General features: G+C 40.7%; 1 protein-coding gene and 2 non-coding genes across 4 annotated transcripts; 2 read left to right on the top strand and 1 right to left on the bottom strand.

The window, feature by feature from the left end:
* Positions 1–2164: 2164 nt before the first annotated feature.
* LOC105491606 (glutathione peroxidase 5) lies at positions 2165–11373 on the top strand. Of its 2 annotated transcripts, XM_011758136.2 has the most exons (5): positions 2165–2384; positions 5635–5788; positions 8048–8165; positions 8589–8688; positions 10237–11373. In XM_011758136.2, the coding sequence occupies exons 1-5, from the start codon at positions 2298–2300 to the stop codon at positions 10441–10443; spliced, it is 666 nt and encodes a 221-aa protein (XP_011756438.1). In that variant the 5' UTR covers positions 2165–2297; the 3' UTR covers positions 10444–11373. The 2 variants fall into 2 exon arrangements, with proteins under 2 accessions (XP_011756438.1, XP_011756439.1); XM_011758137.2 differs by lacking the exon at positions 8048–8165 and having other exon boundaries at positions 2296–2384.
* Positions 11374–13874: 2501 nt separating this feature from the next.
* Positions 13875–13968, top strand: TRNAI-UAU (transfer RNA isoleucine (anticodon UAU)). Its single transcript has 2 exons — positions 13875–13912; positions 13933–13968. It is a non-coding gene; the product is annotated as a tRNA-Ile (tRNA).
* Positions 13969–19416: 5448 nt separating this feature from the next.
* On the bottom strand, positions 19417–19489 carry TRNAR-UCG (transfer RNA arginine (anticodon UCG)). The gene has a single exon. It is a non-coding gene; the product is annotated as a tRNA-Arg (tRNA).
* Between the last annotated feature and the right edge of the window lie 6340 nt (positions 19490–25829).

The following is a 25829-nucleotide window of genomic DNA, read 5'->3' as shown; positions in this document are numbered from 1 at the left end:
ATGCCATAAATTTAAGAGTTTAACTCAACCCTTTGAAACTGAGGTCCAAATGGGGGGAAAAAATGAGTAACTAATTTTTTAAACTTTAAAGAGCTAATAATCTAATAAGGAATATATAAATTGTTCAAGAATACAAATAATATGCATATTAAACATATTAAATATACTTATGATAGTGAGGGGAAGGAGAGTGGAGTTTGGGAATCAAAGGATATAAATAATAAATAAAACAAGACAGGGGCCTTGCAAGGACAAATGATTATGAACTTAGGAGCATGATTAATTAAACATTAATTAATGTTTGCTAGGGGTCCAAACATCAAAACTGTATGGTAGCCAAAAGGGAAGAATGTCTTGGTCCATCTCCTGTGAAGTCAGCAGGGATTAACTATGTCATTTATGTGAGAAACCCAGCAATTCCAGGGGCTCCAGGCCTGCATTCCTTAATTCACACATTCTAAAATTTTAGCCAAGACTACTGAGAGGTCATTGGGAACTGTTGCTGAATGAATGGGGCTTGTATGCCAGTTGAAAGGCAAAGCAACTTTATTCTTGAAGGGACTTCTGTCTCATTTCCATGATTCTTCTTGGGCTCTGGGCTTCCAGGCTATTAAAAGGAGTGTTTGCCACTATTCACAATAGTAAAGACATGGAATCAACTTAAATGCCCATCAATAATAGACTAGATAAAGAAAATGTGGTGGCCAGGCACAGTGGCTCATGCCTGTAGTCCTAGCACTTTGGGAGGCTGAGGCGGGCCGATCATGAGGTCAGGAGATCAAGACCATCCCGGCTAATGCGGTAAAACCCCATCTCTGCTAAAAATACAAAAAATTAGCTGGGCGTGGTAGTGGGTGCCTGTATTCCCAGCTACCAGGGAGACTGAGGCAGAATGGCGTGAACCTGTGAGGTGGAGGATGCAGTGAGCCGAGATCACGCCACTGCACTCCAGCCTGGGCAACAGAGCGAGACTCCATCTCAAAAAAAAAAAAAGAAAAGAAAACGTGGTACATATGCACCATGGACTACTATGCAGCCATAAAAAAAAACAATATCATGTCTTTGCAGGGACGTAGATGGAGCTAGAGAGCATTATCCTTAGCAAACTAATGAACAGAAAACCAAATATCACATGTTCTCACTTATAAGTGGGAGATAAATGATGAGAACACATGGACACATAGAGGGAAACAACACACACTGGGGCTTATTAGAGGGTGGAGGGTGGGAGGAGGGAGAGGATCAGGAAAAATAACTAGTGGGTGCTAGGCTTAATACCTGGGCGATGAAATAATTTGTATAACAAACCCCCATGACACAAGTTTGCCTATATAGCAAACCTGCACATGTACCCCTGAACTTAAAATAAGTTTTAAAAAAATAGAAAAAAAGAGGAATGCTTGCAATTTTTTGTAATTATATAATTATTTTTTAAAGTTATTTACTTTTTTAAAGCACTGCATTCAGAATGTCAGATTATTGTCCAGAAAGTTGGCAACATTAGTATTCCCCATTCCCCTACCCATTGTGTAAGAGCCTCCTATACCAGACTGAGCCCAGGCTGGGAACCACTATTCCTTTTAACTTTTGCCAATCTGATAAGTGCGGAATGTGTCTTTTCATATTTATACTTCTTTGATTATTGGTGAGAGAGAACATTGTATCCTAACATAGATGCCATTTGATTTTCTGTCTCATGCCCATTTTTTTCTGTTGGTCTAGTAGTTTTTTCTTACTGCTATATAAGCACTTGAAATCATTTCCAAGCATTTGTATTAATTTGCTGTCCTTCACATACATTGTGACTATTTCCCCTCCTCGGGCCAGTTTCCTCCTAACTCTTTTTGAGAGATACTAGATGGCCAGCCCATCCTTTGATTTTTTTCAAGCTCAAATAATATAAGAAATAACATTTGAAATGTCTAGACCAACCCTTTTGCAGTGACTTTACTGGGAGGTTGCATCAGCATCTAGACACTTCCATACATTGAGGAAAAACAGACTGCAGTGTTTAAGGACCTCAGAGGGCTTGCCATCACCCATTTATAATTTTCCCAGAACTTGTGAGTCCCAGGTCCTCATTGCACTGGTGAGCGCTGAGTGCTCATGGGGGTGTGTGTGGGACAGGATGTGGTTTGAGTTCTGTGATCCTCACCCCGACCTCATGCGCCCAGAATCCTTGCAGCCCTGTGATTGGCCTGTGGGGGCTTGGGCTAAGTCCCTGCCAAGATACCAAAAGACTGCGGAGGTGGGCAAGGACCTCAGGCCCCCAGACTAGCAATCTACAAACACTAGTCATGACTACACAGTTAAGGGTCGTCCATCTGCTTCCCCTTCTCCTAGCCTGCTTTGTGCAAACAAGTCCCAAGCAGGAGACGATGAAGGTGAGTGAGCTCCAGAGAGGGCATGGTAGTTACTCTTCTGTCCTACTTCTAGACCCTGCCCTCCAGTCCTTCTTGTAAGACTCCAACTCCTGCTTTCTTCTTCTTTGCCTGTTCCCCTAAATCTTGCTTTTTTTCTCCTTGAATCTTCTTCACTCCTATGGATGGGTGTTCCTTGCGTTGAATATGACTAGGGAAGAAAGGGTCTCTATACTGTAGTCCTTTCTCCCTTTCTTCAGGTGGAGGCCCCCTGGAGACCTCTCCGGCCACATCAGTCTCTGCTTCAGAGCTGGGTCTGCGGCTGGGACAGCGATGGGCCTTACAGTAGGTGGGGACTGGGGTTTGAAGGAGAAGCTGAGTGGACTCGTCTCAGACACAACTCAGCAAGAACCCCTTGAAGAGAAGGAAAAAACAAATGTGGAAGTTTTAAGGATGGATAAAGTCAGAGTTATCACAGAAGCATAAAACATGAAAAAAAAAGAATCAGAGCCCTAAAACAACTGGATTTGGGGTCAGGCATCTTGGATTCTGGCCTCTGTTCTATGCGCAATTAATGGCTAGTTACCTTCTTGATAAGACACATGTGTCTGGCAGCAGAAGGGGCAGTTCAGGAAAGGATAATAATGAATGCGATTAACTTGGAGGCAAAAAATAATCATGAAGTTAGGTAAAGGCAAACTTTCATTTACATAATGGGTTACCACTTTTGGCTTTGGACAAATTAACCTCTGTTTTCTCATTGTAAATTTATGGGTAACAATAACTACCTTGTGGGCGGGTGAACAACAATTTTATGTATATAATACATTCTACAAAATGCAGTTCTAATAAGATCTCCCCATCCCTCACCTCTAAAATTAACTAGATAATTTCCTGGGTGAACTTCTATTTTGAGAATTGATATGGTTTTTATGTTACCTGTGGTGCTTAATTGAGTATGGAGACTCTGGGCTACAGAATTTGCTTAATAAAAGCTGCATTTAGAGATAATTGAGACATGGCATATAGACTTCAATAAATTTGAAACAGCAGTCAATATCAGAAGTAAACTGGACTAAAAGGAGTCTTCGAACTGGGAGTCTCTCTAAGCTCTTGCATCCTGGTACCCAACACGACTGTGAGTAATTGTCATTGCAGTAGCAAAAGAAACAAAAAGGCAAATTCTTGCAAATGTTTAACTTGATACTAGGCAACATGAAGATAAGAATGGATACTTTCACACAATATTCTCTTTATAGATCCCTCAATTTTGCTAGTGCACATATATGTGTATAAATTTAGGGAAAGGCGTAAAAACCTGCATTGAAAAATATCTTTTTCCTCAAGAGTAAGAAGTGAGTAGCTACAACCTAGTATGCTAGTGATAAAATCAGTGGGATTACAGGATTCGAAAAGTTGTGTTTTGTTTTGCATTACTCCTTCTCTGAATGGGGGCAGATGGTGTTCAACCAAAATCCTTACTAGACTATTGCATTTCCAGGAAGTCTAGTTTAATCGTAGTTTAAGTCTGGACATTCCTTATCAGATAATGCCCTTCTTTCTTTTCTTCAGCCAGTTCCTTTCCACCTTCTTCTCACTGGATGGTTTGGACATATAGCTTCCTTTTCATATTCCTGTCATATATGTTTTGTATTCCATGAGCAGTTTGTGGCAGCTTCCCCAGTATAAGAAAAGGGATCAGCATGTGCTGGTGAGTACTGTGGCATCAGTACACTTTGGGTACTGCATGAACCCTGTAAGGGTAGAGACAAAGGAGGAATAAGATGAGACCTGCCTTGTAGAGGAATTTAATAAAAGAACATGTGATGAGAATTTCAGGCAGGACTAATTTATGTTATGTGGAACTTAACAAATGTTGCGTGGAAGTCTGCTCAAATATTAATATGTTCATGAGATTTGAGAAGGAAGGGGATAGGCAGAACGGAGGATGAAGGTGGATATTAGACACCTGGAGCACAATGGGCTGAAGAGCTGGGTGAGTAGTGGGTTGGATGCTGCCGGACAGATTTCAGGGACTTACCTGCAGATGGACTTTAGGGTTCTCCATCTCTTTTCTTGAGAGCTACCAAAACCTGGGATTTCACAGTATTGGCTTACACGACCACCATATTAGTAGGAGAGTGACAAGAAAGTTATTCGAGGTGAAGATAATATTAGAATCTAGAATGTTAAACATCGAAGCTCACTTGGAGTTCTAGTAAGAATCTAGGTAAATATCTTCATTTTACTCATGGGGAAACTGAAGGCCTGGGATGGGAATTGCCCAGATTCACAGAGGAATTTAACAATGGAACTGGCTTCTGATTCCCAGGACAGTGTTCTTTCTACTCTATGTGCTGATGAGTGGAGTAAGAGGTCAGAAGACCTGGGGAAAGAGAAGTAACTAAGTTATCCTAAAAATAGTTCAGCAATTTAAAACACGCCCTTCTCAGAGAGTCCAGGCAGGAGGCCTTCAATCCAGAGCCAAGGAGTAGCCTCTTTTACAGAAGCATGTAAGGCAAACGTGCTTTTCTCTTCAGCCCCACTTACTTCCAGCTCCTACCATCCCAGCTTATGAATCAACACCCTTTTCCATTATCCATGCATTTCCTGGTATCTCACATCTTTCAAAATAATAGGAAACTTGATTCTTATGTGTGTGTGGTGCGGAGAGGGTACATAATAAGTGTGTATATGTATAGGGTACAGGAGATGTTTTGATACAGACATGCAATATGTTATAATCACATTATGGAAAATAGGGTATCCATCCCCTCAAGCGTTTATCCTTTGTGCTATAAACAATCCAATTATATGCTTTCAGTTATTTAAAAATGCACAATTAAGTTATTATTGACCTTAGTCACCCTGTTGTGCTATCAAATACTGGGTCTTATTCATTCTTTCTAACTATCTTATTTTGTATCCATTAATCATCCCAACCTCCCTCCCACCCTCCTAGTATCTTTCCCAGCCTCTGGGAACCACCCTTTTACTCTCTATCTCCGTGAGCTCAATTGTTTTCATTTTTAGATCCCACAAATAAGTGAGAAAATGCAATGCTTGTCTTTCTCTGCCTGGCTTATGAGACTTGGTTTTTTATTTCCAAGTTACAAGAACCAAGTTTCAGTCTTGTCATTGATACTTTAGACAACTCTTATTTGTTTTCTAGGTCTTGGTCAGAATGTACCTATTCTTTGACTTCTTTGAAAGATTACACAGATGCTAGGAATTGTTGTTACCAATATTATCACTTTAAAAAAAAATCTTCCAGATGGATTGTCACAAAGATGAGAAAGGCACCATCTATGACTATGAGGCCATCGCACTTAATAAGAACGAATATGTTCCCTTCAAGCAGTATGTGGGCAAGCACATCCTCTTTGTCAACGTGGCCACCTACTGTGGTCTGACAGCGCAATATCCTGGTAAGAATTCATAGCTCTTTGGGACTAAATTTTCCAGCTGATTATATTCTAAATTATACTTGGAATTATAGTTTAATTCTAATTATATACCAAAATAAATACTCATAAATCAAGTGACTTCATCCCCCATATCAGAAGTCAGCAAGTTCTGGCATACAGGCCAAATTTGGTCAGCCTGGCTTTGTTAACAAAGTTTTATTGGAATGCAGCCATCCCCGTTCATTTATACATCACCTATGGCTGCTTTCATGCTGTAAAATAGAGGTCAGTAGTTGTAGGAGTAGTGGTGACGGAAACCATATGGCCCACAAAGTCTGAAGTATTTCCTATCTGGCCCTTTACAGAAAAAATGTGCTAACCCCTTCCCCATGCCCTGCCTCTGCTTTTCCCTGAGATTTCCAGGGGAATCAATATGTACTTGAGAACTAGGAGCCTCTCAGAAGATTCCAGAAGTCTTCTTGATAAATACAGGACAGAAGACCCATGTTTTTGAGACTTTTGCAAGGTTTTACAGGTAACTTACAACGACAAGAAAAAGGAGTTTTATACCTGGAACTGCATTTGATTAGAGTGAGGGCTGGCAGATGAGGCTGTAATAGAAGCAAATACTCCCTCTCCAACCTCAACCCCTTTTTAGGATGTAGTTTTTCCTCCCTTTTTGTACATTATTCAGGGAAGAATTTTCTCATATTTTAGGGCACGCTGTTTAAAAATCAGTGAAAACAAACAGGATGGATTATACCAGAGACAAATGTACTTCTTATATTTGAAGTAATAAGACCTTCATTTTTTGTTTTTAATTATGTTTTGAATAAGTATTATATTCACAAGTCTCAAAGTTCAAAAGGAAAAAAAATTTGAACCAAAGGTTTCCACCTTCTTCCCCTCCCTTCAGTAGACCAATATTATCATGTTTACAGAATACATAGATATTCTTTTTTCTGCTTCTCCCTCCCAAGCTGATAACACACTATAAATACTATTTGCTGCCTTGATTTTTTAATTAATAAAATACATTTGAGTTCAGATCATTTCTTCATTCTTTCTTAAGACTGAATAATATTTATTGGAACATAATTTATTTTCCCAGTTTATAGGGACTTTAAGAATCGATTTATTCAGTTTCCACCCTGCAAATAACAGACAATGGAAGGATATAGGGAGGGGTACTGAGAAACCCTGTGAAAACAGGAAGGCAATCTCTGTTTTTTTTTTTTAAAAGGACTAGAGGAGGTGCCAGTTGGCTGAACTGAATCTGAGTGGGACTGGTTAGTGTTTGTCAAGGGACTAAAGGCATCTGGCTCAGAAAGAGTTAACAAAGAAGCTGATTATAAAAGTCTGAGCAGACAAGTTGGAAAATTTTTTGGTAGTGGACGAAGGCAGCTGAAGCTTGTGTTTCAGCATATCACTGAGGATTTTTAGGAAGAATGCATCTTCAGCATCGTGAGGATTGTTGAAAAATGTTAGGATAGTTGACTTCAAATTTCTCTGGTTCTCTTTGCCTTTGTCAATTTTACTTCCACTCCACTCAGGGTGAGCCAGGCTGCACAGAGGAGAGGAGCTCAGTCCTCATTATCTGTGTCTTTTCCTTTAAAAAAGAAAGATTCAGGTCAGGCGCTGTGGCTGACGCCTGTAATCCCAGCATTTTGGGAAGTCGAGGCGGGCAGATCACGAGGTCAGGAGATCAAGACCATCCTGGCTAACATGATGAAACCCCGTCTCTACTAAAAATACAAAAAAAATTAGCTGGTCATGGTGGCACGCACCTGTAGTCCCAGCTACTCGGGAGTCTAAGGCAGGAGAATTGCTTGAACCCAGGAGACGGAGGTTGCAGTGAGCCGAGATCGCGCCACTGCACTCCAGCCCGGGCGACAGAATGAGACTCTGTCTCAAAACAAACAAACAAAAATCACCTGTTGAGCTTTTGAGTAATAAAAATGACTAAGCCCCATTTCAGAGGAACAGAAAACTCTCTGAAATGGGACCTGGGCATCCCTATTTTTAGGGAAGGGCGTTCAGCTGATTCTGATGCGCTGCAGGTATGGGAAACACTGCACCATAACAGAAGGCTTTTGAGTGCACGTCTGAAGATCCGGCCTCTAACTTCAGCTATGCCACTAACAACCCTTCTGATGTACAGCTGTTTCCCTCCCTGGGCCTCTGTTTCCTTCTCTGTAAAATGGGTAACCCCAGGGAAAGATCCCTGCACAAGGCAGAATCTCCACCCAGACCAATATGTTGTCCCTCCTCTAACCACAGAACTAAATGCACTCCAGGAGGAGCTGAAGCCCTATGGTCTAGTTGTGCTGGGCTTTCCCTGCAACCAATTTGGAAAGCAAGAACCAGGAGATAACAAAGAGATTCTTCCTGGGCTCAAGTAAGTGTCTTCTTTAAATCCAATAGGAGGTGCCTGTGTACCTTTCCTCAGTCTCCAGAGGCCCTTCCAGCTCAGGAACTTCTGGGGAGGTTTGGATGAATAGGCTCAGGGGCATTGCAAGCAGCATTTAACTTCGGCCTACCCTGATAAGCGTCTGGCAGTTTCCAGAGACTCTTTCTCCATCCCTGGCTGAGACTTGGACTATGGAAGACAGAAGGGATGGAGGAAAAGAGACGGGTCATGGGATAGAGAGAGAATAAAGTGAGTCAGAGAGCCCAAAGCCAAAACATGGCCGTATTCCTCCCTATGCACAATGATACTTTCCTCTTTCTCCCCTTTGTCATGACTTCGAATCCTAGTATCCCATTATAACCTTTACTTGCATATCCTGGAGCTTCCTGGGAACATTATGACTTGTTGCAGGTATGTCCGTCCAGGGGGAGGATTTGTACCTAATTTCCAGCTTTTTGAGAAAGGGGATGTGAATGGTGAAAAAGAACAGAAAGTCTTCAGCTTCTTGAAGGTGAGTAAATTCCTGGCGTAAGCCGCCTCCTCTTTTCTAATATTCCTAGCATAGAGTTGGTGTGGCAGAAATGGATCCAGAGCTCTGGCCTGGAGGTGGGATTGGTCTTTTTGGAGAAAATCTCCAGATCAGCATTCCACATTCCACATGCTGATCTGGAGATTAATCTGTGAGTATCTGTGGGGCTCTAACTTGTGTGGTGAAGAGAGTTGTGTGGAATGGCAACTTTTACTAGGACCACCCTCTTTTGCTCGTTGACATTCATTCATTCATTCCAGGTACACTTGATGAATGCCTGCTATTTATAAAGCAATCTAAATAATAAGGATATAAAGATGAATAAGGCACAGTCTCTACCTTTGATGAGTTTATAGTGGAGAGAGAGTTAGAAACAATTAGCTATCTAGCTGGTTGTGGTGGTTCATGTTTGTAATCCCAGCACTTTGGAAGACTAAGGCAGGACAGGAGAATTGCTTGAGTCCAGAAGTTCAAGACCAGCCTGGGCAACATAGTGAGACTCTGTCTCTACAAAACAAATACAAAAATTCCTGGGTGTGGTGGCATGTACCTGTAGTCTCAGCTACTCGGGAGGCTGAAGTCAGAGGATTGCTTGAGCTCAGGAGCTGGAGGCAGAAGTGAGCTATGATTGTGCCACTGCATTCCACACTAGGCAACCAAGCAAGACACTGTCTCAAAAAAACAAAAACAAAAACAATAACAAACCAACAGGTATGATACAGGGTAGTAGGTACCTTTTATGAAACACTGATTTTTAGACATAGAGAATGCCAGAGCTGAAAGAACCCTAAAGATTACCAAAGTGAATTGTTCTTAAATGCTGGACTGTGAACCAAGACTAGTCCATGTTAAGACTTTATATAGCCTCAATAAGTTGAAGACAATAGAACAGTGTATCATGCCTCTGCACCCCAGCCTGGGGGACACAGCAAGACTTTGTCTCAAAAAAAAAAAAAAAAAAGAAAAGGAAAAAAAGGAACAGTGTAAGAAGCTTTTTTATGAACTCATCTCGTCTAACTTATAGGGCTTCCCTTTATTCACAAATTATGACCCACATGCAGTTTATTTTTCCAATGGTCTTTTTAAATTAAGTGATAAATGATGGTGTTTTAAAAATTTTTGGTTTTTGACAAAATATTAGTAATTCAGTGTTGGTCCCAAAAGATAATTATTGAAATATTAGTGGCCCATGGAACCCTAAGACCTGGAAAACCACATTCCAATCCAAGCTATTTACTTTGAAGAAAAGGAAACCAAAAGCATAAAAGGTAACATGTCTTATCCGTGGCAGCAAAATTTTGTGATAGGGTTATGGGGAGAAACTGAAAGAGAGCAGATTTTGCTATAATATCTATAATATTCTTGGTAGTTGGCATAGTGGTGATTCAAGAATCTATGGAGATTTTTAGGAATAACAGGAAGTTAAAATATCTAGGTATAGGAGGGGGTGGATTATCCGTGGGTAAAAATAGCCTGGATCATCCAGGAGCAGAAATAACATTGTTTCTCTTTTCCATCTCTCTGCTTTAGCACTCCTGTCCTCATCCCTCTGAGATTTTGGGCACATTCAAATCTATATCCTGGGACCCTGTAAAGGTCCATGACATCCGCTGGAACTTTGAAAAGTTCCTGGTGGGGCCTGATGGAATCCCTGTCATGCGCTGGTCCCACCGGGCTACCGTGAGCTCAGTCAAGACAGACATCCTGGCGTACTTGAAGCAATTCAAAACCAAATAGGAAGGTGGAGTTAAGGGCAGGAGCAATCCTACTTCTACTTCTCACCTAATGACTTGCTCCCCCTCTCCCCGCAAAAAAGGAATATCCATCTTCTCACCACACTCTCTTCCTGCATGGGCTCCACCTGAGCAAATCACCTCCACATACTGCCAGAATTCCCACTCTCCACAAACTAGATTTATATTTGGAAGGATACTGCTCTTTTGCCTCTCAAGAGTATGTGGGTGAAGACTGAAAAAAATGGAAACCTAAAATCCCTAGACCTCTGTTACAGGTTGAATCATTCGTATCCACCAGAGGGAAATCATCCTTCCACGACAATGGTTCAGTCGGCCATCACATCCTGAAGAAGAACATTCCTAGACGTTCTGACGCTTCCATCTCTCTCCACCCTAGAGGTGTAGAAATAGCAACAGGGTCATAGTCACACAGTTTAGGTTCCACTTCATAACATTTTTTGTCTCCTAGGACAAACATGTATCATCAGTTTCCAACTGTTTGGGCTCAGTTTTCATCCATGACACCTCCCCCCACCAGCCATTCTCCTGTGGGAGCAAGAACATTGCTTCACAAGAAGAGAGGGCATCTCCATGCTGGTGGGACCCAGAACCTGTCTCTGTTTGGCCCTAAAAAATTTTCCTTATTGTCTGATCTTTAATGCATTCAGGTTACGGCACCTGGACAGGAATGCCCTTTATCTTTTGAAGGATGGGATTTCCCATCTCAACCCTGGATTCCTCAGCTTCAGAATGAGCCCTGCCACTGTCTCCAATAAAATGTTTTCTGCAGCATCGACGATCTTTATGGTGGTTTTAAAATCCCGTCTGGTCCTTGAACTCATTTTATCTCCCTCCTCCTTCTTACTCTGTCACAAATGATGTATTGCCCACATGACCTGAGCCCCCCCAGACAGAAAGATTTACATTTGGAAGGTTGTCACCCGATACCTCTCAGTTGTCATTCCTCTTCAGAAATCGCCTCAACCTAAGTCTGTCCCCTTCCCAGGGCAGCCTGTATCCAGTTACTGGTCCCCGAGAGGCATAGAGGCCAAACCCTGACTGCTCAACTTAGCACAACTTTGAAGGGCCGTACTAGCTCTAGACATGCACAAGGGGTAGGCCGGTGGCATTTTGTGCTTGCACTGCACCCTGATTTTTCCCTCTGACAAATTCTGCTTCTCTTCTTTGCCACCCTCCCAACCCTCCATGCTGATTCTCAGTTAATGCCTTAGTAAACTTTCTGAATGCAAATATCCATCTTAGAGTCTACTTTCTAGGGAATCCAACCAGTAATTGTTGGTACCAAATATGATCGGAGAAAGAAGATGCTGAGAGGAGGTTTTTGAAGTTGAATTATTCACCGTCTGGTTGACGATGAGGAGATGGGTGGAGCACAGACAACCACTGGCACAAGTAGCAGTGCGGTTGTCAAAACTTTTGCCAAACCTGAACTGGTATGGTAAACTGGTGGAAGAATACGCACTAGCGGACATGAAGTTTCAGGTGCTTGAGAAACATGAGGGGAATGGTAATTATAACATAATAGAATTGGATGGTCGTTGCCAGAGGAAATAGATGTTTTGGAGAGCGATAATTAAAGACTGAGGATGATATATTATTAAATTAAGGCTAATTGTGAAAGTGTGTCTCCATGGGATGTATAAAGGACCTCTCCTATCTGCAACTTAAGAGCACCAAAATCTAAAGTTCAGGCTCAAGACTTAATCATAGGAATAGTATGTAAAACTCTAAAAGAAGTTAGCTTCCAGCTAGGCATGGTGGTTCACGTCTGTAATCCCGGCACTTTCGGAGGCAGAGGCAGGAGGATCTCTTGGGTCCAGGAGTTCAAAATCAGCCTGGGTAACATAGGGAAAGCCCATCTCTGCAAAATGAAAAACATAGCCAGGCATAGCGGCACACATCCATGATCCCAGCTGCTAGGGAGGCTGAGGTAGGAAGACCACTTGGGCCTAGAAGTCAAGGCTGCTGCAGTGAGCTGAGGCTCAACATGAAGACCTCTGGTTTGAGGTATTAGAATATCCAAATCCCCAAAATTTCCAAGACCCTCAAAACTTTTAGAAGTGGCCCACCCCTTCTTATTGAGGGTTAGCATATCCTTCTTGCTTGAAAACAATGCAGATGACTCTGGCCAAATATTATGTGCCTCTGCTCCCACTCAGAATCTGCCTTATATCGAACTAGGTTCTCAGAGTACCTGAAGAAGGGGAGTGCAACATCAAGTTAGATAAGGAGACTTCACTGATATGGGAGCGCTCTCCCTGAATACAGAATTTTTACCCTCTGTCAAGAACCCAACACACTGTTCGGATGGCTCCTACTCGGAAAAAAGGAAAAATGTCTCTCTCTCAATGTGGTGGAAACACCAGAACTGTTTCAGCAGGTGGTAGAAACAGGGGATCAAAAGTTCAGAAAAGTGGGTGGGTTCAAGTGATTTACCATGCAGTGCTGGGAACCCCACTAGATAAATGTACATCACCGGAAGGCCAAAGGACATTCAGTTTGAAAAAACAGAAAAGGAATGTGCTGGTGAGAGGGGCCATTTTGTTATGTTGTTCAATTACTTTAACAAAAATTTTAAAAATATTTAATCTTTCTCTGTTGAACCTTCATAGAAAAAGCCTGACATGAAATATAACAAATGTAAACAATGGATTTCTCAAGATATGAGACTTTGGCAAATTTTTAAATAATTATATTACTGTTTTTCTGTATTTACTTAGCCTGCGTTGCATCTATACGTCGAAAACAGTGATTTTGTAAAGGAAATACTCGCTCTCTGAGTGTTTCCCAGTAGCAAAGCATTTTAACATTAGATTTAAAATCAGCGAGTGTCTGGATGGGAGTGGGAGGCTGGCATTTCATTTCAAGTAGCAAATAGTGTAGCCGAACGCAGAGACAGGAACTAGAGACAGGAACTAGAATGTGGAAGATGGATAGCCCGCGGGATTCCGAAACAATGGAAAATGCGCTCGCTGGTTTTGTGCAGGCGGAATACGTACTTTTTGGTGGAAACTTCGCTCGGAAGGTAGTGATTGACACGTCTATTTTACATGCAGCCATCTTAGCTTCCTGCTGCTTTTGGTGAACCGATGTGACTTTCATTCAAATGTTTTTAAATTATTGTCTGACTTTAGAGAAGCTGTGGGAAAATCTGAGCAGAAATTCAAGGTACCGGTGAAGGCAACCCTGAGTCCCCAGGGCATCTCTGAGTTGGGAGGAAAAGGGCTCCGGATCAGCTAATTCCGGGGTTCCCTTGATTGTTGCTTTTAATCCCATTCGTGGAAGTCCCGTATTAGAAGGTGCCTAAAACTCATATTATTTAATACCTTAAAAAACAATATTTAAAGAGTTCATCTTCAATCTGTAACAGCGACTTCTCTTATACCTTTCCAAATCCATATTATCTCCGTGGCTCCAGTGGCGCAATCGGTTAGCGCGCGGTACTTATAAGACAGTGCACCTGTGAGCTATGCCGAGGTTGTGAGTTCAAGCCTCACCTGGAGCAGTTTTACTATTCTCTGACCTGTAGAAATCCGAAAATGGGGATCGCTTATTGCATCTGCGATTCCTTTCAGCGATGTATGTGCCGTTGTGATTTAGACTGTACTCAGAACCCTCGTGTGATTTGATTTAAAATTCCCTGCTTAAGGTCATGCGTGATAAATGTCGTCACACGGTCCTTTTTGATGCTTGCCTTTGTCCAATACTTCGGGAACAAGTATATGACAGTCGCTAAAACAGCTCTTCACAGTATTCATTTCAATAAGAAACTGACCGGGCATGGTGGCTTACGCCTGTAATCACAGCACTTTGAGAGGCAGAGGAGAGCTGGTCTCTTGAGCCCAGGAGGTCAAGACCAGGCATGGGCAACGTGATGAAACCCCGTCTCTACAAAAAATACAATTTAGCCAGGCGTGGTGGCGCGCGCCTGTGGTTCCTGGGTGACAGAGTGAGACCCTGTCTCAAAGAAACCGGACCTTCACAGTCTCAGGCCCAGATAGATTAGGCATATATAAAATTTCATGACAAGTATTTCTGTGTGACTTTTCAACTCTGTGAAACAAGGACGATCTTAGGTTTTAAAATCATTGTATAAGTGGGACTTTTCTTGTCTCTGAATCTGCTTTCCCTACCTCAGTTTCTTCATTCCTCTGGGATTCTTAATGAGTCTATGATGTCTGTAGTTATGACAGAGACACGGGTATTGAGTCTCAAAAAATAAACCGACCCAGTACAGCCTTGGAGCTGAGCAGGAAGCCTACATGTGGGCCACCAATCTCACCTTCTGGATCTTAAACATCTGAGACATCCTGGAGACACAATACAGCTCTCCCTCTTCACAGATTTATGACTGCCCATTTGCAAATGCTCAGCACTACCCGTTCTTTTCTAGCTGCTGCTGCATTTTGAAGTGTTTACATTTGCCCTAGTCCCATCCTGAGCTGCCCACAAGGTAAAAGTGGGTTCAAAACAACACCTACAGACCAACTTGAATTAACACTTGGTTTAAAAAAAAAAAAAGTGATAGTGGATAATTTACTTAACTAAGATGTTCAATGAACATATCAATAGGAGGGCTATTCACCGTGTTGTTTGATAATAAATTAACGATTAATGGCCACAAGTTCCTCCCATCTCTGTAGGCATATCCCTCTGTAATGTGTGTGTGCATGTGTGTTTGGTTTGGTTTGTTTTTTTGAGACAGGGTTTGGCTCTGTCCCCCAGGCTGGAGTGCAGTGGTGCGATCTTGGCTCATTGCAATGCCACCTCCTGGGTTCAAGCGATTCTCATGCCTCAGCTGCTCAAGTAGCTGGGATTACAAGCATGCGCCACCATGCCTGGCTAATGTTTGTATTTTTATAGTAGTAGAGTCAGGGTTTTGCTATATTGCCCAGGCTGTTCTCAAACCCCTGAGCTCAAGTGGTCCGCCTGCCTCTGCCTCCCAAAGTGCTGTGGTTACAGACATGAGCCACCACACCAGGTCTGTAATGCGATTTTGCAGCAGCTTTCATTAAGAGGCCAAGTCTGTTTCCTTCCCTGTTGTATGTGAGTTGACTTTGTGATTTGCTTTGACTAATAGAATTCTGTGAAATGGTGTAGAAATGGTGGTGTAGGAGTTCTAAGATTAGGCCTCAAGAAACCTTGTCACTTACCTCTTAGAACCTTGATACCACTGTGTATGGAAACCTCATCGAACATCTGAGGTGGAAGACCACGTGGAGAGACAGTCTCAGCCATCTCAGCCATCTCAGCCATCCCAGGCAGTCCAGCTGACACCCCACACATGTTAGTGGGACCATCACGGACCATCCATTCTCAGTCAAGCTGCCAGGTGACCACAATCAAACGAGCGATACGAGACAAAACCAACAAAAGAATTGCCCAGCTAAAGATAGCTCAAATCATTGACCTGAAGAATTGTAAACAGAAGAAACAATTGTTGTTTTAAGCCACTAAATTTGAGTAAGATTTGTTACATAGATATAAATGATGGATATAAGCAGTAAGCATATTTCTGAGCACAAAGTAAGCGCCTAGGGTAAGTTAGGAGTTATGATTTTGGGGGATCTTCTCATTGCCCCAAGAAGTTGGTCTTCTCTCCTCTTGCCACAACACGGAAACTCCAGAATCATTTGGAATCCTGGGCTGTTCAAATTGATCCTTGGAGTAAGCTTCTGATTCTTGCACCAAGCTCAGGGTTCCTGCTCTGAAAGACCCAGAGCTTCCATATCTCTAGAGTGAGTTGAGGTATGACTGGATAGGGGTGTCCCACAGTCCTTGCCTGATTTTGTAAACTAACCTGCATAGTCCACAGTTATTTCTAGCTGCATTTTCCTAGTGCTGGCTGTTCTTTTGGTAGGTGTGCTGATTTGCCTTGTCACCCATGACAAGGAGAAAAGGGTTTGATATCCATATTGAGAAATATTTGAATATTTAATTTTAAATAATTGTAGTAGTTTAGAGATGCCAGATAGTCATACTTGGTAGCTTGTTTCCAGTTTGCCTAATATCCTTTCAAGAAAATTTCATAATACACAATTCTTATGTGTCACATACTTGTCATCATGGTGGCTAGAAGCAGGGTGTACAGTTCTTTTTTCCAGATACTCCTGAGTACCTTCCCACCAGGCAAGATACCAGAATCAGGCAAAACTTTTTTTTTTTTGCTTTAGATTTTAAACTAAATCTGAACAGAAAGCAGCATCTGTGTGTTTTATTTAGAAATGTTGCATTTGATAGAAGAGTTGAAAATGACAATTGAACAATGTCATAAATTATGACAGAATTTCCTAATTTATTAGTAAAACTATCAATCAAACAAACCGAGTATGTTATAAAGCCATTTACAGATGGAGTCACCCTCTCAGAAAATTCCTAGAGGTTACTCTCCATCAAAATGATACAACACTAAAAAAAAGGAAAACATAGGGGTCAAAAGCAGGAAGAAGGCAAAGTATATCCCAGGTCGTTGAAAGAAAAACCCCAGGAAGACACCTGTGTAACATGCCTAGAGAACAACCAGTCTAGATTGAAGCAGGGGGATGAAGGCTCCAGAGAGGAGACCACTAATAAAAATATTAAAATTCATAGGTTCCTTGAGGTATTTCACCATATTGAGAGTTGCTTAAATTCAAGGAAAATCAATTGAGAATGAATTGGTTACATGATCATAAAAGAAAAAGTAAAAGGCAGTTAATAACTTGGCAGAAAACTAAAAGGCACATAAGATACAAAATATAATCATAGTACTACATGGCACAGCTGTGAATAATTTTTTATAACCAATAAACTCTGAATTTAGAATTATGATGAAATTAAGTAGGAAGGATGAGGGAGGAGAAATATATATGGAGGGATGAGTAATGTATGAGAGATGCCTCCGGAGATTGACTTTCAACATGAAGTGAAAAGAGCCCTGCAGACCTGCTCCCAAGTGAAACTGGTAAAAATTATTTTTTTCAAATCAACCATTTAAAAGTCTCTGGCAAAGTGCCGGGCATAGTGGCTCATGCCTGTAATCCCAGCACTTTGGGAGGCCGAGGTGGGTGGATCACGAGGTCAGGAGTTCGAGGCCAGCCTGGCCAGCATGGTGAAACCCTGTCTCTACTAAAAATACAAAAATTACCTGGGCATGGTGGCGGGCGACTGTAGTCCCAGCTACTCAGGAGCTGAGGCAGGAGAATTGCTTGAACCTCAAAATAATGATAACGAATGAAAGAATTGTTCTAAGAGTACATACGGTATGATCCCACTCCATGAAATTCTGAAAGCTATGAACGGATAACAACGGAAAGCATACCTGGTTGTAAGAGGGGAACAGGGCTTACAAGAGTGCAGGAGGAAGCTTTTCGGGGTGATGTCTATGTTCATTATCTTTATTGTACTGGTCATTTCATGATTACACATATTACACATATATGATTATATATATGTGTAAAACTTACACATAGTTTAAACTTGTGCAGTTTATTGCATGGGAATTATGCCACAATAAAACTGTTTAGAGTACATTGTCTGGAAAAACATGTCTATGCCATTCTGCAAGTATAGTTGTGGGTCTTTTCCCTCTCTTTTTTCTATACTGTGGAAGAGATCGTGTCTCGTTGGATTTTTTTGTTTGTTTGTTTGTTTTTTGTTTTGAGATGGAGTCTCGCTCTGTCGCCAGGCTGGAGTGCAGTGGTGCGATCTCGGCTCACTGCAACCTCCGCCTCCCGGGTTCAAGAGATTCTCCTGCCTCAGCCTCCCCAGTAGTTGAGATTACAGATGCCCGCCACCACGTCCAGCTAGCTAATTTTTTGTATTTTTTAGTAGAGACGGGGTTTCACCATGTTGGCCAGGATGGTCTCGATCTCCTGACCTCGTAAGCCCCGGATAAGTGATGGGACATGGGGTTTTCTCAGTAGGAAGATGTTTGACAGCTAGTTCAATTTATTTCGTAGTTTGACTATTCATTATTGCTCTCGTTCTTTAATCATACTTAATAAGTCACGCTGTCCTAATAATTTGTCCATTTCATATAAGTATTCAAATGTATTTGGCCAGATTATTTCCCCTTTTGTTTTGTTTTAACATTTACTGGCTTAATTTTTTTGTTGTTGTATTTTTTTTTTATATCTTCCTGCCCAGGCAATTGTTTTGACTTTTACTGGTTTATTATAAAGGGCATTACAAAGGATCTCTTTCGCCTTTTGGAGAAGCGGCTTCCTCTTCAAGATCTTTTCCTGGCTCGCCTCTCCTCCTGTTTTCACCTGTTTTCAGGTCTCTGTTAACACCTTGGTTCCTCAGATATTGCAGACAGTCTAATTCGCCCCGCGATGTGAGGGAGAACCCAGGAGCAGGCCCCGGCAGAGAAAGAACGCTTCCGGTCAACGACCACATCCACCTGAATCAGGAGCGGGTTTTAAGGCTTGTGTTTCTTCAGCTCCTCTAAAATGTGGGAAGCTTTCCTTTCGAAAGGGGGCGATATTTAAACTGACCTCAAAAATACAAGGCTCTCAAGATACACTCCTTTGTGTGTCTGCGAGTCAAACTTGTAACCGAGCGCCGGGACCAGTGGAAACTTGATGGTCGCCCCCTGCGGGACCAGGTGAATAAAGCTCCTTAACATGCACTCAACTGAGCTCACTGAGCCCACTCAGCAGGCGGGAGGAGGATGCGTCTGGACCAGGGCGCACGTTCTTCCCATCCCACCCCGGACTCCAGGCACCTGTGTGCCAGCCTGGCCAAGTGCTTCCTCTAAAGTGCAAACAGCTGAAAGGTGGTGTGCTGGCCCCACCTGAATCACTCGCACCTCCAAAGAGGTGTGTGATTCAACTTCCCATTTCCTCGGGAAAGGACTGCAGAGAATTCACGTTCACTTTCCGAAAGTAATTGAATGCTATATTTTTGGGGTGTGGGAGGTTGCGCAGTGTTGCTTGAAAGTTAGGGACGGGAAAGTGAAAAAGGGAAGCACCAACCACGAAGGGATTCGAACCCTCAATCTTCTGATCCGAAGTCAGACGCCTTATCCATTAGGCCACGTGGTCCTACGACTTCCCAACTGCAAAAAATGTAAGAAATGTTGTAAGTCTTGGCTATTAACCTGGATTTTATATATATAGTATGGTTCTACTTACATGACATGATTTCTGTTGTTAACCTAATTTCAAAGATAGTGTAATAATACAAAAGCTAAATAACTTTCCAGTGTCACACAATAACAGGGTAATGCAAAGTGAGTACTTCGATTTTCTCCAAACTCCTACCCTTAACTTGACACCAAATGTTACAGCAAATTTTGCACATGCACCACATTGCTTCTCTCAGCCAGTGACAAAAAGCTGTAAAGAAAGGGAAAAGGAAAAGGATTGAATGTCTCTCTATACTCACTACTACACATGATCAATTTGCATTCAGCATTGAAACCCTCTGGAAGTAAATGAAAATCACCAGGTGAACGAGAAAGACCCCCTCAGGCGACCTTCTCAGCTGGGCGTCTAATTCAGCTGCAACAGCTGCAATTAGCATTAAATAGAGACATCTTCCTAGGCCTGGCTCCGCTTGGTAATCAAAACTAGACCCTGCTGAATACTCTCTAGTGAGACGTTTTTTAAAAGCCCAAGAGTCTAGCGGTCACTCAGAGAATAATGTAGAAAATACCTATCATCTTGTGCAACCACCCGGTGGTGGCGCTGTGTGGTTCAGGGGGCAAGAGCCGCGCTTTAGGCCCGGAAAGTTGAGGTTCGAACCACTTCTTAGTGGTTGTGTATTTTCATTTCAATTCTTCATTTGACCCAGCCATCCTTGACTCGCAGGATTTTAACCTCCCACTAGTGATGTGCCGGTGGGAAACACACAGGAAGGAAAGGCGCACGCAAGGCCTGGCCACGGAACGAACTACGCCTGTGTGGACCCCTTCCTGTGGGTGCCGGGGGCGTGGTGAAAGCAACTGGGCGCATATGGTGATCTCATTCCCCCCATTACTGAGAACTCTTGGAGAGCCTCTATGGGACCTGCCTCTTCATCCTGGCTTCCGGCTCTCCCGAAGTCTGTTACACAAATTTTTCACATTCCAGAAGGGCTGGAGAAACATTTATTTACTGAAAAGTTCTATCCAGCAACTGCACCCTGAGGAGGCTATGCTCTCTTTCTCTTGCCCTCCACGAAAGCACCACCCAGATTCTCTCACCCACCTGGTCAAAGTGTCACCTTGCAGGGATCTGTTCTTAACGCAGCCTGAAGGGGTTCAGTGAACACCTAGGAACGAAACTTACTCTGAGACCTAAAAGATGAGAAAGAATTAGTTTTAAAAGAAAAAAAAAAGTGCAGAAAGAGGCTGCACATTGTGGCTCACGCCCGTAATCCCAACACTTTGGGAGGCCAAGACGCGGTAGGGTGGGGGGTTAGTTGGTGGGGGGGGAGTTGGTGGGGGGTGGGGATTGCCTAAGGCCAGGAGTTTGAGACCCTCCTGGGCAACACAGCGAAACCTCTCTCTCTCTTCTCTCTTTAAAAAAAAAAAAAAAAAAAAAAAAAAACCAAATAGGTGATCTAGAAGATGGATCAGTATGTGCAATGGTATAAAGAATTTTGCCCAATTAATTTGAAAATTAAAACAGCAAATTCTGCAAAAGTTATCAATTATGAAATTTGATTCAAGACGAAATAGCAAGTAACTGTCACATAAATTGAATAGTCAAAAATTGTCCTACAGAGAAAGTCCTAAACCCAGATATTTTCACCTGAAAGTTCTTCAAAACAATCCAGGGAGAATAATTTCAATTGGACACAAACTTTTCCAAACATAGTGACACAGGGAAGACTTTTCACCTCATTTTCACCTTCATCCTAATACCAAACCAGACAAAGAGAGTGAGAGAAAGAAAAATCACAGGTCAATCTCATCCATGAACACAAAATCAGAAATCAAAAAAAAAAAAAAAAGCTGAATCCACCAATGTTTAAAAATTATAACAAATCCAGATTTATACCAAAAGCAGGATGTCAATTTAACATGAGAATAACAGTGTTATGATTCAGTACATTAAGAAATTAAAGGAAAAAAATATGTTCACCTCAAAAGAGGCAGAAAAACATTAGATAAATTTCTATGTCTGCTCACGATGCAACTGTTAACAATCTAGAAATAGAAGGAAATTTCTTTTACTTAATTTTTAAAAGATAAAAATAATCTACAGAAAACAATTCTTAAAGGTAAAAAGTTTAAAACACTTTACTTGAGATTGGGACTACAAATGGTATACTAGGAATTACCACTTCCATTCCTTCCCAGACAAAAGGAAAGTAAAAAAGTTATAATTCTCAGAAAGGAAGAAACAGAACTATCTTTTCTTTCTGTTTTTTCTTTAACAAATTGTTTGTGTACAAAATTAACAAATTTAAAATTAAATTATTATAATTATTAAGAGTCTTAACACATTTTCCTGATTGCCATAACAATTTACAAAAGCAATGACATGCAATGCAAAAAAACCTAGAAGTCACAGGAAATGAGATATTTTGATATTTCAATAACAAAAAAACACAAAAATATGGCATAATTTCATTTATAGAAAGTACAAACTAAGCATCCTAAAATATCTATTGTTTATGGATACAAATATAATTAGTAAAGCTAACAAATAAGAGCAAGAGAATGATTATTTAAAACATTATTATAGTGGTTATCTCAGCATGAGGATGAGAGAGGTATACTACAGAGTGGGGTAAATGGAGTTTCTGAAATAATGGTAATGCTGTCTTTCTTAATGTGGCTTCATATTTTTTAAGAAAATTTTTAATTGTAGTATAAGAAACATACAGAAAAGTGCCCAAATACAAGCATATATAGATCATTGAATGTATATGAAGAGAATATATCTTTGAACTCCCACCCAGGTCTTCTGTTTCAATGTATTGCCGCTGTTTCCATCAAATAAGATCCCAGAACTAAGTTTTGTCACTTGAGCTGTGTCAAGAGATAGAAAATTATCAGTCCCTCCAAAAGCCACCCTCATGCCCCCTCTTAATCACATTCTCCATAAGCATAACCACTTTCTTGACATCTAATATCATCTTTGAATTGTGCATATTTTCATACTCCATATAAATAGGATTATATAATAAATACTCTCTTATGCCTGGCTTCTTTTGTGCAAGAATATGTGAAATTCATCCATGTTGTTGCATTTAACAGTTGTTCTTTCTCACTGCTGTGGATGTATTCTGCAATATGAATATAACAATTTTTTATGTTTGTTTACCCATTCTGCTGGTGGTGGATGTTTGGGTTGTTTCCAATTTGGGGATATTATAAACCGTACCTCTAGGAAAAGTCTTGGACTTGCCTTTTTTTTTTTTGGCATATATTTGCACAAGTTTTACTGGGTATTAAAATAAAGAGAGTAAATCGATTTTTAATGTTTGCTAACAGTTTTCAAAACCTATTATTCTCTTTTATCCATCTGCCTCACATTTAGGTCAGCCTATAAGAAAGTGTATTTAATCTATGAATTACTTTTGATAGTGTGAATATTTTAACATTATTAATTCTTCCAATCCATGAACATGAAATATCTTTTCATGTATTTGTGTCTTCACCAATTAATTTCATCAATGTCGATAGTTGGTTAAATTTGTTCCTAAGCATTTATTCTTTTTGATACTATTGTAAATGGGATTCTTAATTTCCTTTTTGGATAGTGTTCATTGTTGGTGTATAGAAATGCAACTGATTTTTGCATGTTGATTTTGTACTCTGCAACTTTACTGAATTCATTTATTAGTTCTAACAGTTTTTTGGTGGGGTATTTAGGGTTTTCTGTACATAAGATCATGTATACAAAAATCAACTCAAGGTGAATCAAAAGCTTAAATCTAAGACTGGAAACCATTAAAATTCTACAAGACAGCATCGGAGAAACCCTTCTAGACATTGGCTTAGGCAGAGAGTTCATCACCAAGAACCCAAAAGCAAATGTGACAAAAACAAAGATAAATAAACTAAAAAGTTTCTGCACAGCAAAAGAAGTAATCAGCAGAGTAAACCAACAACCCACAGAGTGGGAGAAAATCTTCACAAACTGTATACCTGACAAAGGACTAATATCCAGAATCTATAAGGAACTCAAACAAATCAGCAAGAAAAAACAAATAATCCCATCAAAAAGCGGGCTAAGGACATGAATAGACAATTTTCAAAAGAAGATACACAAATGGGCAACAAACATGAAAAATGCTCAACATCACTAGTAATCAGGGAAATGCAAATCAAAACCACAATGTGATACCACCTTACTGCTACAAGAATGGCCATAACAAAAAAAATTTTAAAAAATACATGTTGGCATGGATGTGGTGAAAAGGGAATACTTTTACACTGCTGGTGGGAATGTAATCTAGTACAGCCAATATGGAAAACAGTATGCAAATTATTTAAAGAACTAAAAGTAGATCTATCATTTGATCCAGTAATCCCACTACTGGGTATCTACCCAGAGGAAAGTAAGTCATTATATGAATAAGACACTTGCATACGCATGTTTATAGCTGCCCAATTTGCAATTGCAAAAATATGGAACCAGCCCAAATGCCCATCAATCAACAAGTGGATAAAGAAAATGTGTTATGTATTAAATATACACCATGGAGTACTATTCAGCCATAAAAAGGAATGAAATAATGGCTTTTGCAACAACCTGGATGAAGTTGGAGACCATTATTCTAAATGAAGTAACTCAGGAATGGAAAACCAAACATCATGTGTTCTCACTTGTAAGTGGGAGCTAAGTGAAGACACAAAAGCCTAAGAATGATATAATGGACTTTGGGGACTCAGGAGGTGTTGGGGGAAGATAAGGGATAAAAGTCTATACATTGGGTACAGTTACAGTGTACATTGCTTGGGAGATGGATGTATGCACCAAAATCTCAGAAATCATCACTAAACAACTTATCCATGTAATCAAAGACCATCTGTTCCCCAAAAACCTATTGAAATAAAAAAAAAAATACTAAGATCATGTCATCTGCAGAGACAATTTAACTTCTTCCTTTCAGATTTGGATATCTTATTTCTTTTTTCTTGCCCAATTGTTTTGGCTAGGACTTCCAGTAGTATATTGAATAGAAATGGTGAGAGTTGGCCTCCTCAGCTTGTTCCTGATGTTAGAGGAAAATCAGGTTTTCACCATTGAGTTTGTGAGCTCTAGGCCTATCATATATAGCCTTTGTTATGGTGAGGTACATTCCTTCTATACCTAATTTACTGAGCGTTTTATCATGCAAGTTGTTGAATCTTGTGAAATACTCTTTCTACATTTATTGAAATTATCATATTATTTTATCCTTTATTCCATTAATGTAATATATCACATTTATTGATTTATATATGTTGAACTACGTTTGCACTCCAGGGATAAATTCTATTTGATCATGGCGCATGATCCTTTTAACGTACTGTTGGATTCAGTTTGCTCTATTTTATTGAGGATTTTGGCATCTATTTTCATCAAGGATATTGGCCTACAATTATCTTGTAATGTCCTTGTCTGGCTTTGGTATCAGGGCAATGCTGACCTCATAAAAACAGTTTGGAAGCATTTCCTCCTCTTTGAGTTTTTGGAAGAGTTTGAGAAGGATTGGTACCAGTTCTTTAAAGGTTTGGTAGGATTCAGCAGTGCAGCCATAAGGTCTTGGGATTTTCTGTGTTGGGAGGTTGTGATTGCTGCTTCAACCTCTTTACTTGTTATTGGTCTGTTTGAATTTTCTACTTTTTCATGATTCACTCTTGGTAGGTTTTATGTTTCTAAGAATTATCCATTTCTTCTAAGTTATCCAATTTGTTGGCATATAATTATTGATAGTAGCGTATTACAATCCTTTGTATTTGTCAGTGGAAAAGAAAACACACTCAAAGTGTTGTTTTTTTCTATTCTCTCACCCAACAGCCTCAACACCAATGTCTTTTGTGACCAAATGTGTGTGTAGGGGGGTGTTCCTCACACACCAAACAAGCAATCAATTTTGTAGCAGAAACCAACTAAGCGTCCTCCAACCCAGTTCAATTATGACATTATCCACCTGGAAATAGTTTCAGATCCCACAGGTTGAGAGCTCAGTTTCACAAAACTGCCCCCACTTCAGACACAAGTCACAAGTCTGGGCCTCCAGAACTTCTGATCAACCAGCTTCAAGTTAGGGCTTCCATGACCCCGTCTTTGAGTTTGATTAATTTGCTAGAGCAGCTCACAGAACTCAAGGAAACACTTATGTTTACTGGTCGATTATAAAGGATATAATAAAGTATGCAAACAAACAGCCAGATAAAGAGATTAACAGTGTGTGATCTGAAAGGGTCTAGAGCACAAGAGCTTTCCCTCCCATGAAGTT

The sequence above is a fragment of the Macaca nemestrina genome, chromosome 5, assembly GCF_043159975.1.
Source record: "Macaca nemestrina isolate mMacNem1 chromosome 5, mMacNem.hap1, whole genome shotgun sequence".
Classification (NCBI taxonomy): Eukaryota; Metazoa; Chordata; class Mammalia; order Primates; family Cercopithecidae; genus Macaca; species Macaca nemestrina.
This window is presented reverse-complemented; position numbering and strand designations above follow the sequence as displayed.

Coding starts and splice junctions, on each gene's coding strand:
- LOC105491606 (XM_011758136.2), top strand. CDS start 2,298: ATGACTACACAGTTAAGGGTCGTCCATCTGCTTCCCCTTCTCCTAGCC. Junction 2,385..5,634: donor CCAAGCAGGAGACGATGAAG/GTGAGTGAGCTC, acceptor AAAATCTTCCAG/ATGGATTGTCACAAAGATGA. Junction 5,789..8,047: donor TCTGACAGCGCAATATCCTG/GTAAGAATTCAT, acceptor CTCTAACCACAG/AACTAAATGCACTCCAGGAG.